Here is a 13,106-nt window from a genome sequence, read left to right on the forward strand (position 1 = left end):
TGCCCTTAGGTGCCAACAATGCAGCAAAGGTCAAACCATTTAGGAGAGAAGCTTCAAGGTTCCCTAAACACAGTGGTCAGGATTCCAGGATCAGGAGCTGCAACATCAGACTGCACAGGAATGTGAAGTTGTTCAGACAACTGGTCCCAACTATCTGCCATGCTTTTAAACAGAGACAAGGGAAGTCTAGTTACTTGTGAGAATGCTTGGCCTGCTGAGAACTCCTGGCCTGAAGCCAGGTGCTCCTTATTTGGGGGGAGGGAGGGAGGGTGCTCCTGCCTCTGGTTGCACTTCTGTTTCTTTGAAGACAACACCTGGCTTTCCTGCTCCTCTGATATCTCACTCTGTGACATGGAGCTCCTCGCCTCTCCTGGCAGAGAAGTGGCTTCCCTGGCATTGGATGGCTCAACCTCCTCATCCTAAACCAAGGAAGGAGGGGACCTGGAAGACTTTCAGAGGGAGCGTTTCAGTGGAGGGGCTCAGCTCAGAATCAGGGGCCTGAGCAGGAGGGCTCTGATCTACAACGTCTTCCTCTCACTTGTTGTCCTTACAGGGAGGGCCACAACACACAGGTTCTCTAAAACACTCGTCTATGACAGCTTTCTATGCTTCTGATTGCTGCCATAGACTTCACATGGGAGTATGTGAAGTGCCATGGGAAAAGGTGGGCCCTTCCCTGCCCCTCGATCCCTGAAATTGGAGTAGTGCTTCAAGATTTTGTGTCTGGTAACTTTTAGCACATGGTCAGGAACATGATTCTGCAGAAGGATTCAAATGTATGGATTTGTAAAAATTCAACCCTAATACCTCAAATCAGAGACTCAGTTCTGATTACACTGGTGGTTTACCACCACCACCACCACCAAAGAAAATCCTAGTAGATTGCGTGGTCTACTCACATGAACAGTACAACAATAGAATGACTAATACACCATGAACACAAAACTACTCCTGTGAGCAGGGGTGGGGTTGCAAAAGCTGGCTGCTGGCATGTCATTAAAACAGGCTCCATACCTTAGTTTTCCAGAAGAAACACAGAAAATCACTAAAAAAGCCAGCCAAATAGCACATGTGAGTGGATACTGGCTGAAAACTGCAGATCTCTCAGTGAAGAAGGAAAAAAAATGTTATTGCACTTTAGGCAAACATCCATGGTTGACATTTCCTATAAACCTCCCACTTTAAAAGCTTTTCAATTATGCTGGATTATTCAACCAAAGAGATAAGCTTGAGTTTTATTTTTCTATGCTGTTGGGATGGTTCATTTAAGCTTTCTGCCTGCCTGGGCAATTTCCTGTGCCATTTTACCTTAAAGTATTTACTAGCAGAATTGCTATTTCGGGTTGCTTTTGAATTTCTATCACAGCATGGTAGGGTATGGAATTCCATACAGTGAAATAAGCTGGTTGAGGCAGTCTGAACTTTCTTTCAGGTATTCCCAACCTTTGCATGAAGAAATAGCTTTGCATAAGCACCTCAAACATAAGAACATTGTCCAGTATCTTGGCTCGTTTAGTGAAAATGGATTCATTAAGATATTCATGGAACAAGTACCAGGAGGTAAGCAGCTTTTGGTTAATGAATATATATATATTCTGTTCTGATGCAGAGATTGTTGTGCTCACAAGACTCCGCTCACATTTTCACTGAGCTGGAGAAAGCAGGACCCTTCATATTAGCTCAGGCATTGAAGTGTTTACTGATGACACCCATCTAATAGGCATGTATACAGCATTAAGTTCCTTAGATCATAGACCTAACCTAAGAGTAAGCCCTTGAGAACTCTGTGGGGCTTACTTCTGAGAAGACAGCACTAGGATGTATACAAATCTTGGGGCCCAATTCAGCTAATGAGTCCCGTCAGTGGCAGCCCTGCACAATGACTTCCACTTGCCCAATAGAGCTTTTTGTCCTCTTCTCCTTCCCACACTACCTGAAATTGGCTCAAGTGGAGGGGGGTGTCAGGAGAGCCCCCAGAGCAGCAGGAATGGGAAAGGGGAATTGTTCTGTCTGGCAAGCCAAAACGTTTAGCAGACACTTTAGTGCAATGTGAAATTCCTTTCTATGTGCCTAGGATGTTGACATTTTATACTTTAGTTATCTAGAACTAGTGCAGCTGGCTGGATTAACAGAACTTTACCAATTCCATTATGTTGGGATTTGCTTTCCTGCCGATTTGCATATCTCAGATGACCTAAAAATAGCATAGGCCTTTGAACTGGAATAAGCAGTTCCTTTTCTTTTTCTATTATATAATAAAAAGGGATATTGTTTATTTTAATTGACAAGCCTATCCAGATGCTTAGGCAGCAACCAGATCAGCCCCTCCCAGGCCACTGGGCCCTTCCCCAGGATCAGTTCCATACTCTTGTCCAAATCCTGCTCCCCTTTCCGTCCAGCCTGGCCAGAACATCTCCACAGGGCTAATGACAATGGCGATCTTCCTGATTTGAAAATTGCCTTCATTGACTTTTTTTCCATATTACAGGCAGCCTTTCTGCTCTTCTGAGATCAAAATGGGGACCATTAAAGGATAATGAACAGACCATTGGTTTTTATACCAAACAGATTCTTGAAGGATTGAAATACCTCCATGACAATCAAATAGTGCATCGAGACATAAAGGTAGATTTCTTTACAAAAAGCATTAGATTTATGTAATGGACATGAAGTTACCCTTAAGTGCCCTCTGAAGCAAAATGCAATGGAATGGAGAGGAACTTGATTCAGTTCTCAGAGTCTTAAGCTGATGAATCATAGAAGCTTAGAGTTGGAAGGGACCCAAGGGTCATCTAGTCCAACCCCTTGCAATGGTGGAATCTCAGCTAAAGCATCCACAACAGATGGCCATCCAACCTCTATTTAAAAACCTACAAGGAAGGAGAGTCCACCATCTCTTGTGGGAGTCTCTTCAACTGCTGAACAGCTCTTACTGTCAGAAAGTTTTTCTTAAGTTTAGTTAGAATCCTTTTTCTTGCAACTTGAAGCCATTGGTTCGAGTCCTACCCTCCAGAACAAGAGAAAACAAGCATGCTCTCTCCTCCATGTGACAGCCCTTAAGATATTTGAAGATGGTTATCATATCTCCTCTCAGTCTCAACTTTTCTAGGCTAAACATACCCAGCTCCTTCAAGCACTCCTCATAAGGCTTAGTTTCCAGACCCTTGTGGTCCCCAGAATTGGACACAGTATTCCAAGAGTGGTCTGACCAAGGCAGAATAGAGTGGTACTATTACTTCCCTTGATCTGGACACTGTACAGTGGTGCCCCGCAAGACGAACGCCTTGCAAGATGGAAAACCCGCTAGACGAAAGGGTTTTCCGTTTTGGAGGCGCTTCGCAAAACGAATTTCCCTATGGGCTTGCTTAGCAAGACGAAAATGTCTTGCGAGTTCCTGCGGGTTTTTTTCCCTTTTCCCCCCCTTTTCCTAAGCCGCTAAGCCGCTTATCAGCTGATCCGCTGATAAGCCGCTTAACAGCTGATCGCTAAAAGCCGCTAAACCGCTAATAGCGCTAATCCGCTAAGCTGTCAATGGGCTTCCTTCGCAAGACGAAAAAACCGCTATACGAAGAGCCTCACGGAACGGATTAATTTCGTCTTGCGAGGCACCACTGTAATTCTGTTGATGCAGCATAAATAGCATTAGCTGTTTTTGCTTTTTTTGCTGCTGCATCACACTGTTGACTCATGTTAAGTTTGTGGTCCACCAAGACCACTAGATCCTTTTCACATGTACTGCTAGTAAGCCAGGTGTCCCTCATCCTATATTTGTGCGTCTGTTTCTTCCTGCCTAAGTGTAGAACCTTACATTTGTCCCTATTGAAATTCATTTTGTTAGCATACACCCAATTCTCCAATATGTTAAGGTCATTTTGAATTCTGATTCTGTCTTCTGCAACATTAGCTCCCCTTCCCAGTCTGGTGTCATCTGCAAATATGATCCCCTAAATTCCTTCATCTTAGTCATTTATAAAGACTTTGAACAACAAGGGGCCCAGGATAGAACCCTGCGGCACTCCACTTGTCACTTTTTTCCAGAATGATGAGGAACCATTAATGAGTACTCTTTGGGTTTGGTCAGTCAACCAGCTACAAATCCACCTAACAGTTACCTCATTCAACCCACATTTTACCAGCTTCCTCATGAGAATATCATGGGGGACTTTTATCAAAAGCCTTACTGAAATCAAGATACACCATGTCCACAGCATTTCCTTGATACACCAAGTTTGTAATTCCATCAAAAAAAGAAAACAGATTGGTCTGGCATTACTTTTTTTTTGAGAAACCCATGCTGGGTCTTAGTAATTACAGCATCCTTTCCTAAGTGGTCACAGACCGACTACTGAATTATCTGTTCTAGGATCTTCCCTGGTATCGATGTCAAGCTCACTGGTCGGTAGTTACCTGGTTATTCTTTTCACCCCTTTTTGAAGATGGGGACAACATTTTCCCGCCTCCAGTCTGTAGGGACCTCACCTGTTCTCCAAAAATTCTCTAAGATAATAGACAAAGGCTCTGAAATTACATCCACAAGCTCCTTTAGTATTCATTTAAAGTATAATTCATCTCAAGTAGCTAGGTGTTCCCTAAATACCTCTTTTCCTATCTTGAGCTGTAGCGCCCTCCTTACCATTCTGTTATCACCAGGTTGGGCATTGTTTTCCTTTTGGGTGAATACCGAGGCAAAGTAGGTGTTGAGTAGTTCTATCTTTTCTCTGTCACCCATTTCTCCGTGTTCTCCATGCAGAGGACCTACCACTTGCTTGTTCTTCCTCTTACTTTGGACGTAGCCAAAGAAACATTTATTGTTGTTGTTGTTGTTGTTGTTGTTGTTGTTATTAACCTCTCTTGCAAGCCTGGACTCATTCTGAGTTTTAGCCAGCATGACTTTCCCCCTGCAACTGTTGGCTACTTGTGTATTCTCCTCCTCCGTGATTTTCCCTTTCTTATGCATGCCCTTCTTAACTCTCAGCTCATCTGTAAGCTCCTTATGCAGCCACACCGGTTTCCTTACATGCTGCTAATGATCCAGTTGGATAGATTACTATGATCCAATAGGATAGACCTTTTGGAATTCTTTGCCAGAGTTCAAATCTCCTTTTCAGCTACGAGTTCACGTAGTGGCTGTGCATATGGCACTGTCCATTTTACTCATGTTCTTCAAAAATGTTGCCTGCATAAAATCAGATGGAGTTCTCTTTCCTAGCACAGTGTATACATCCTATGTTATAAGACAGATCACTGCTGTTGCAACAGCGCCAGCTATCAACTGCCAGGCAGCATTGCATAAGCAGTTATATGACACAGGGAAACCCCCCTATTCGGAATAGAAGATGCAACTGTGCATGGACCTATTTGTTTTGCAGCAAACACACAACCATAGCAGATTGAGGTACTTCAACTCAATTCTAGATTTCATTTCTGTCTTGTTTTATGTAGAGAGCCTTTAAAAATAAGGCAGCATGATATTTAAAAATGCAAAGGGAAAAAAAATGATTGGGAGATTTGATATAAACTCAGTGCTTTTTTTCTGGGGGGACGCAGGGGTACACATACCCTAAACATTTTGTGAATCTAAGTTTGGCCTCATTGAGGGGCAGTATTTCAATATGAGTAGTAAAATGAGAATACCCCTATACATGGTTTTTTAAAAGAAAAAAGCACTGTATAAGCTAATTTATAAAAACAAATTTAAAAGCCCCTAAAAACTAATTTAATAAAAAATTAATTTCTGTAGAAAGTATGAAAGGATCCAAATGTTACTTTATGTAATAAACCTAGAGAAATCTAGAATTCCAAAATCTCGTAATAAATATCAAAATAGCCAATTGTTCATAATATATTTGAAAGAATTTGTTCATAATACGTTTGAAAGTAATTTTTCCATTCAGGAATGAAGTTTCATTGAACTAGAAATGAAGTGACTAATAGCAGCTTCCACTTAATTCCTCTTTTATTACAAGCCATTTCATCATTAATTTTAGCTGCAAACTCTTTTTCAAGATCAGCCATAAGATTAAAAAAAGTAACAATCCCAAATATTCTCCCCTCCAGGGTGATAATGTACTTATCAACACATACAGTGGAGTGCTAAAGATTTCAGATTTTGGGACATCAAAGAGGCTTGCTGGCATAAATCCATGCACTGAAACATTCACAGGTATGTTTCTAAAACATATTGCAGAGTCGCCTAATTTAAGAGTAAAATAATATTCTGGAGCATAAATTAGATAAGGCACTTACTCGCAGGAAGGTAGGTACAGGATTACAGCTTTAGTTCTGTAATTTTTTTAAAACCCTGATACAGGTTGAGATCCCAAGCACACTGACTTGCAAAGTTGCACTGAAGTCATTGGGAAATGTTTTCAGGAGTGTGGCTTTATTCATTGACCAAGTTGTGGTCATCAGATAAGTATTAATAATCTGCTTGCGCAACACACATAGCAGTTTCCTTCACTGTTATCAGCAACATTCCTGACAGCATGCATCCATAGATACTTTGGTATCAGCATACTGTTTGAGACAGTATGTTTCTTTGTAGACTTTGTTCCCTGCCTCATCTCCCCTTTTTTGCTAAACAGCTAATGAATGATACTCAGATTATCTGACTGAGCTTCACACATGCAGATTTGAATCATGTTCAGAATGTATTTTGATTACCATTCCCTTCGTTTTTAATTTCAATTGATATTGGTGGTGATGGTGATATTAAATTCAGTATTATAGTCTTGCTTTTATGCAAACAGAACTTGCATAAAAGCAGTGTGGCCTAAGGTAAGCTACTGCTGCATCCCATTTTAGGCCTGCCTTGCAGAGAAAGTCTAGATATATTTATAAATAAATTAAATCTCTTAGTCTCTCCCCACAATTCCATTTACAGTGGTACCTCAGGTTACATACGCTTCAGGTTACAGACTCCGCTAACCCAGAAATATTACCTCAGGTTAAGAACATTGCTTCAAGATGAGAACAGAAATCGGGCTCCGGCGGCACGGCAGCAGCAGGAGGCCCCATTAGCTAAAGTGGTGCTTCAGGTTAAAAACAGTTTCAGGTTAAGAACGGACCTCCGGAACGAATTAAGTACTTAACCCGAGGTACCACTGTATTTATTTTTACCTATGTTGTAAGAATTGCTGAGATAATGGGCTGCTTTAAACTGTGATTTATTGGACTCAGAACAAGCACTGAGCCTATGATTCTCCTTTCCTTCTTTCACTTGTGCACCATAATCAAACACTTCTGAGGTTTATTCTGGATTGTAAATGGAAATTAAACCACAGTTTCCCAGTTCGGGTGTAACTGGGGAAACTCTGATGTAATGAACCACATTAGAAGCACCCAAACTTCGCACATGAAGGGAAGGGTAAGAACAGAAGAAGGACACAAAGCCTATTACATTGTGCCAACACAGCTAAAATGCTTTGCACGCTAGATAAAGTACAAAACACCATGAAAGCCTGGGAATTTAATATTTGACTGTGTGCTTTTCTTCCAGATTTCGCTTTTGATTAAAGAAATTCCTGCCTAAGTGAATTTTTGCTCGCCTGCTTGTTTTTAACAGGTACTCTTCAGTATATGGCGCCAGAGATCATTGATAAAGGACCAAGAGGTTATGGAAAGGCTGCAGATATCTGGTCCCTAGGCTGCACAATTATTGAAATGGCAACAGGGAAACCTCCGTTTTACGAACTTGGAGAGCCTCAGGCGGCAATGTTTAAGGTTAGATCCTATAGATGTTTTAGGTTTTTGTAAAAGAGACGCTGATCTGGAGAAGAGCCATAAGATGAAACACTCGTCTGTGTGTGTCTGTGAGGAATAATATGTTTTGCAGTAGTGATTCAGTTAAAAGGGAAAATATGCTAAAGAGAGAATATTAAAAAGTTGTTCAAATTCCAATGAATGCCTCCCTGGGAATGAAAACCAGTTTCAGATGGAAATGCTAATGACTTTATGTAATGTTTTATTTTAAGAAGACTCCTCTCTGTGGTGGAAGGTCTTGATTGTCTTTCCTTTTCTGTATTTGTCAGGTTGGAATGTTCAAAATACACCCTGAGATTCCTGAATCCATGTCAGCAGAGGCAAAAGCCTTCCTATTGTGCTGCTTTGAACCAGATCCAGACAAGAGAGCCTGCGCTAACGAGCTTCTTGTAGATGAGTTTTTAAAGGTTACAAGCAAAAAAAGGAAGTCTCAGTCAAAGTTAACAGGTAAAGACCTATTTATGCGTAGCTCAAAGAGCTTAGCAATTCTGTTTAATTTAGCCAACACTGACAGCTTCTTTGAGAAGCTCAACACAGAATCACTAGCATACTTAAAATGTGACTTTAATCAACCAGTTTGCATCAAATAAGTGTTTTTTAAACATTTATGATACTATTTGTTAATATTTAACTTCCCTTTGAAAGCATTGAGACTTACTTAAGAGAGTAATAATAGGCTTGTTAAATTGTTTTTTCAGTGAAAACAAGTCATGAATAACTTTAGCTAGATTGAGGCCTTTATGTGTGTCTTGAAAAATAATCCTTAAAACACAAACCCCCCTCTGTTTTAAATTCTCTGAACACCCCCCCCCCCGGTAATATGGTCAAATTACCTGTTGCTAGTTCTGCTTCATAAGTGAATTCTGGATGGTTTCAATTACTTTTCCTTTTCTATTTTTTTTTCTCACAGCACTCTCAGTTGGATCAAATGGTAAGTTTAATATTTAGACCTTTCTTTTCATACACTTAATGAAATCTTTGAACTTCGGTGTTTTATTTAGTCATTAGCTACTACATTTACCATTTCAAATGAGAAAATAATATCCGAATATGACATCTTCTCATACAGTGGGACTTCCTCTTTTCACCTTCCACAGCCTCTTGTGCAACTTCAAAACCTGCTTCAAAGGGCAATAACAGAGACATAATTGGTACAATCAATCCTGTCCTATTGATGCAGATCCCATACTTCTACATGTGGGAGGGGATTTTCATAGGGTATAATGAACTCTCTCTCCCCACCAAAGCCACATTTCCTCGTGGTCCAGTTCAGTGTATCTGGACATTACCTTGGATGTGAGCATCACATCAACTCCCATAGGCCCCACAGGTTACATATGCTTTGCATGCTAGATGAGATGGATCATTGCTAATGTTTATTATAATTCACTGTGTCCAGCAGGCTTGATTACACTAATTTATGGGTTTCTTCACTTCCATGAGCAGAATATCTTCGAAGCATATCTTTGCCTGTTCCTGTTGTTGTAGAAGATACTAGTAGCAGCAGTGAATATGGCTCTGTTTCACCTGACACAGAATTAAAGCTTGACCCATTCTCTTTTAAAATGAGAGCCAAATCTTGTGGAGAAAAGGATGCAAAAGGGATAAGGTCCCTTTTTCTAAGGTAAACCTTCCATATTGCTTCGTGGAAAGAAAGTGACTTTTGCAAATAAATTTGGTGGTTTTAATAGCAGTTTCTAATTTATATATTTGCAGCATCCCAGATGAGAATTTTGAGGACCACAGTGCACCTCCTTCACCTGAAGAGAAGGATTCTGGAATCTTCATGCTCAAAAAGGATAGTGAACGGCGAGCCACCCTTCATAGAATCCTAACAGAGGACCAAGATAAGGTGGTGAGAAACTTGATGGAAGCCTTAGCACAGGTAAACAAATACCCTTAGCATAGTTAATAGTAAAATAAGTGCTTGTAATCAGAGGACTAGCACATCCCAAACTGGAGGTTTTTGCAAGGTTTCATTGATATTACTCTGGTGTATTTGTTTATGATTGATAATTTAGAACACCTTTATCAGATGACTGAGTGTTTAGGGGCTCATTTAGTGGGGATACATAATTAAATGCAAGTACCTCTGCAAGACTTAAGACTGCAATCCTATATACACTTAAGCAGGAGTAACTAGCATGGAACTATAAAGTTCAGTGCACTGTATAACAAGTTATTTAAGACATCCTAGAATTATGCATAGCAAGCACCCAAATGCTGCAAATTAGGCATGCACTTTGAAAGCAGAGGCTTTTTAGTAGAATAATATTTATCAGAAATAATTGGCTTTAAGAAGTAGTAAAAAGTAGAAGCAGAGAAGCGTAAAATACTATATGGTGTGCACAAGTCAAACTTGAATTCTCCTAAGGTTCTGGGTCTCTAGTAAACAGTAATCCACATTATTGGGGGCTTTTGTCTTTAAAATTGAAAGCAGAAACAGATTACTAGATGGCTGAATTATGTAAAATTTATAGGGAATAAAAACATGTCAATCAAGATATGTATAGTGACAAATGCTCTATTTAACTCTCAGAGACTATAGTTTGACTTGGAAACAGAAATGCAAAAATATTTGTGTGGTTCTGTATAAATACACACACACTGTTATTAGAGTACTTTAATCTGGGAATAAAATTTAAAAGTGAGGAAAATGTACAGAAAAATGTCAGAAAAATACTTTCCTCTTCCTGGCCAAATTGTAACACAGTTGACCTTGCTAAAGCACACCATTAGGATGGGCCTACAAGGAATTGACTCCAGTTAACCCTGGTAGTTTGGCAACTTTGCTTTGAGGAATTTACTCAACAGCCTTTGGTTTGTATGGTGCTAGAAAATTTCATTGTGTTACAGGAGAATGGCCATGACTATCTAACAACAGCATCACATGGCAGATGTTGCAATTAGTAGATAAATGAAGTGTTGTTCTGTGACTTACCTTGGGTGAAGTAATGTAACTTAAGTGTCAAATCTGAGTTGACCATGGCATATACCTAAACTGTGCTCAGCACTAGGGCTGAGCAATCTGATCTATTTCACCACCAACGAGTCTAATTTTATCAAACCCAGGCCACAAGTTGCAGCAAATATGGGAAATGCTGTGCCTCAAAGTGGCTTACTCTTGCAACATCATTATGTACAGGAAGTTCCACACTAAATAAGCCCAGACCATTATGAGATGAGAGTAATTAAATCTCTCATTAGTCAGGAGTAACTGTGCCCCTGAAGGACCAGGTGCGCAGCCTGGGAGTCATTTTGGACTCACAGTTGTCCATGGAGGCACAGGTCAATTCTGTGTCCAGGGCAGCTGTTTACCAGCTCCATCAGGTACGCAGGCTGAGACTCTATCTGCCTGCGGACTGTCTCACCAGAGTGGTGTATGCTTTGGTTATCTCTCGCTTGGACTACTGCAATGTGCTCTATGTGGGGCTACCTTTGAAGGTGACCCGGAAACTACAACTAATCCAGAATGCAGCAGCTAGACTGGTGACTGGGAGCGGCCACCAAGACCACATAACATCAGTCTTGAAAGACTTACGTTGGCTCCCAGTACGTTTCCGAGCACAATTCAAAGTGTTGGTGCTGACCTTTAAAGCTCTAAATGGCCTCGGTCCTGTATTCCTGAAGAAGCATGTCCACCCCCATCGTTCAGCCCGGACACTCAGGTCCAGCCCTGAGGGCCTTCTGCTGGTTCCCTCGCTACGAGAAGCCAAGTTACAGAGAACTAGGCAGAGGGCCTTCTCGGTAGTGGCACCTGCCCTGTGGAATGCCATCCCACCAGATGTCAAAGAGAAAAACGACTACCAGACTTTTAGAAGACATCTGAAGGCAGCCCTGTTTAGGGAAGCTTTTAGTGTTTAACAGACTACTGTATTTTAATATTTTCTTGGAAGCCGCACAAAGTGGCTGGGGAGGCCCAGCCAGATGGGCGGGGTAATAATAATAATAATTAATAATAATAATTTGCTGCTTTCAAACTTTATTTATTAATCCTGTGTGTAAGGTAAAAGTAAAGGACCCCTGGACGGTTAGGTCCAGTCAAAGGCGACTATGGGGTTGCGGCACTCATCTCGCTTTCAGGCCGAGGGAGCCGGTGTTTGTCCAAAGACAGCTTTCTGGGTCATGTGGCCAGAATGACTAAACCGCTTCTGGTGCAATGCAACACCGTGACAGAAACCAGAGCTCATGGAAACACCGTTTACATTCCTGCCACCTATTTATCTACTTGCACTTTGACATGCTTTCGAACTGCTTGGTTGGCAGGAGCTGGGACAGAGCAACAGGAGCTCACTCCGTTGCAGGGATTCGAACTGCCAACCTTTTGCTCGGCAAGCCCAAGAGGCTCTGTGGTTTAGACCACAGCGCCACCCATGTCCACAATCTTGTGTGTGCCCCTAAGCAAATTAGTGGTTAAAATGAATTGAGGAGTTTTCTCCAGATAACCAGTGATGCAGTTCATACAAAAATATTCAAAAGGCATGTGATCCTTTTCACTGTGCTTTCTTCACACATTCACAGGAAATGTATTCAAAAGTATTCTGTGAGAGTCTTAGCTGAGAAGCTCAGGGTATAAATTCCAGAGTGTGAATGAGATGTGTTGGTAGGGAAAAGGTAATAAACCAAATGTCTCCATACACTGAATGCTGTTTCACATCTTGTCATGTACCAAGTCCTTTTGCACCTGTAGATGCCACCAACGACATAGGAAATAGAAGTGAAAAAACATTTTCTATTGCAGTTTTGGAAATGCTCATATAGTAAATGTTTACTGCTTCAATGAATAGTAATGAACTACACTGTATTTTCGAAAATGAGTGCACCACTAGTAGCCTGGTCTTTTTCTCTCATTCCTGCCTCTGTGCCTTGTGTCATGCTTCTCTTTATGTCTAGAACAGTGTTTCCCAACCTTGGGCCTCCAGATGTTTTTGGCCTACAACTCCCATCATCCCTAGCTAGCAAGACCAGTGGTCAGGGGTGATGGGAATTGTAGTTCAAAAACAGCTGGAGGCCCAAGGTTGGGAAACACTGGTCTAGAACAGCCTTCTAAAAGTCATAGGAACATAAGAAGAGCCTCTGCTGGGTCAGGCAAAGGCCTGTCTAAGCCAGCTTTTCACAGTGAGCAAGCAGGTGCCTATGAAAAGCCCATAAGCAGGATGAGAGCAATAGTTCTCTTCTTCTGTTGCTTCCTGCTTTTCAGATGCATGTTGCCTCTGATCCTGGAGGGTAGAATATAGTGAACATGACGAGTAGCCATTTTTAGCCATATCACACATGAATTTGTCTAATTCTTTTTTAAAGCCAATCTTAGTTCATGGCCATCACCACATCTTGAGGTAGCAGAT

General features: G+C 41.2%; 1 protein-coding gene across 3 annotated transcripts in view; it reads left to right on the forward strand.

Moving 5' to 3' along the window:
* MAP3K5 (mitogen-activated protein kinase kinase kinase 5) overlaps positions 1 to 13,106 on the forward strand; it is a 97,503-nt gene that overhangs the window by 64,500 nt on the left and 19,897 nt on the right. The window contains exons 16-23 of one of the 3 annotated variants that reach the window (XM_079970937.1): positions 1,433 to 1,560; positions 2,489 to 2,625; positions 6,058 to 6,163; positions 7,565 to 7,722; positions 8,031 to 8,208; positions 8,672 to 8,692; positions 9,205 to 9,385; positions 9,478 to 9,646. In XM_079970937.1, coding sequence (XP_079827063.1) covers positions 1,433 to 1,560; positions 2,489 to 2,625; positions 6,058 to 6,163; positions 7,565 to 7,722; positions 8,031 to 8,208; positions 8,672 to 8,692; positions 9,205 to 9,385; positions 9,478 to 9,646 — 1,078 coding nt within the window. Of the gene's footprint in view, positions 1 to 1,432; positions 1,561 to 2,488; positions 2,626 to 6,057; positions 6,164 to 7,564; positions 7,723 to 8,030; positions 8,227 to 8,671; positions 8,693 to 9,204; positions 9,386 to 9,477; positions 9,647 to 13,106 lie in introns of all 3 variants that reach the window. The other 2 variants (XM_079970938.1, XM_079970939.1) reach the window with 2 other exon arrangements.

This window comes from Podarcis cretensis, assembly GCF_951804945.1.
Source record: "Podarcis cretensis genome assembly, chromosome: 3".
NCBI classification, from domain to species: Eukaryota; Metazoa; Chordata; class Lepidosauria; order Squamata; family Lacertidae; genus Podarcis; species Podarcis cretensis.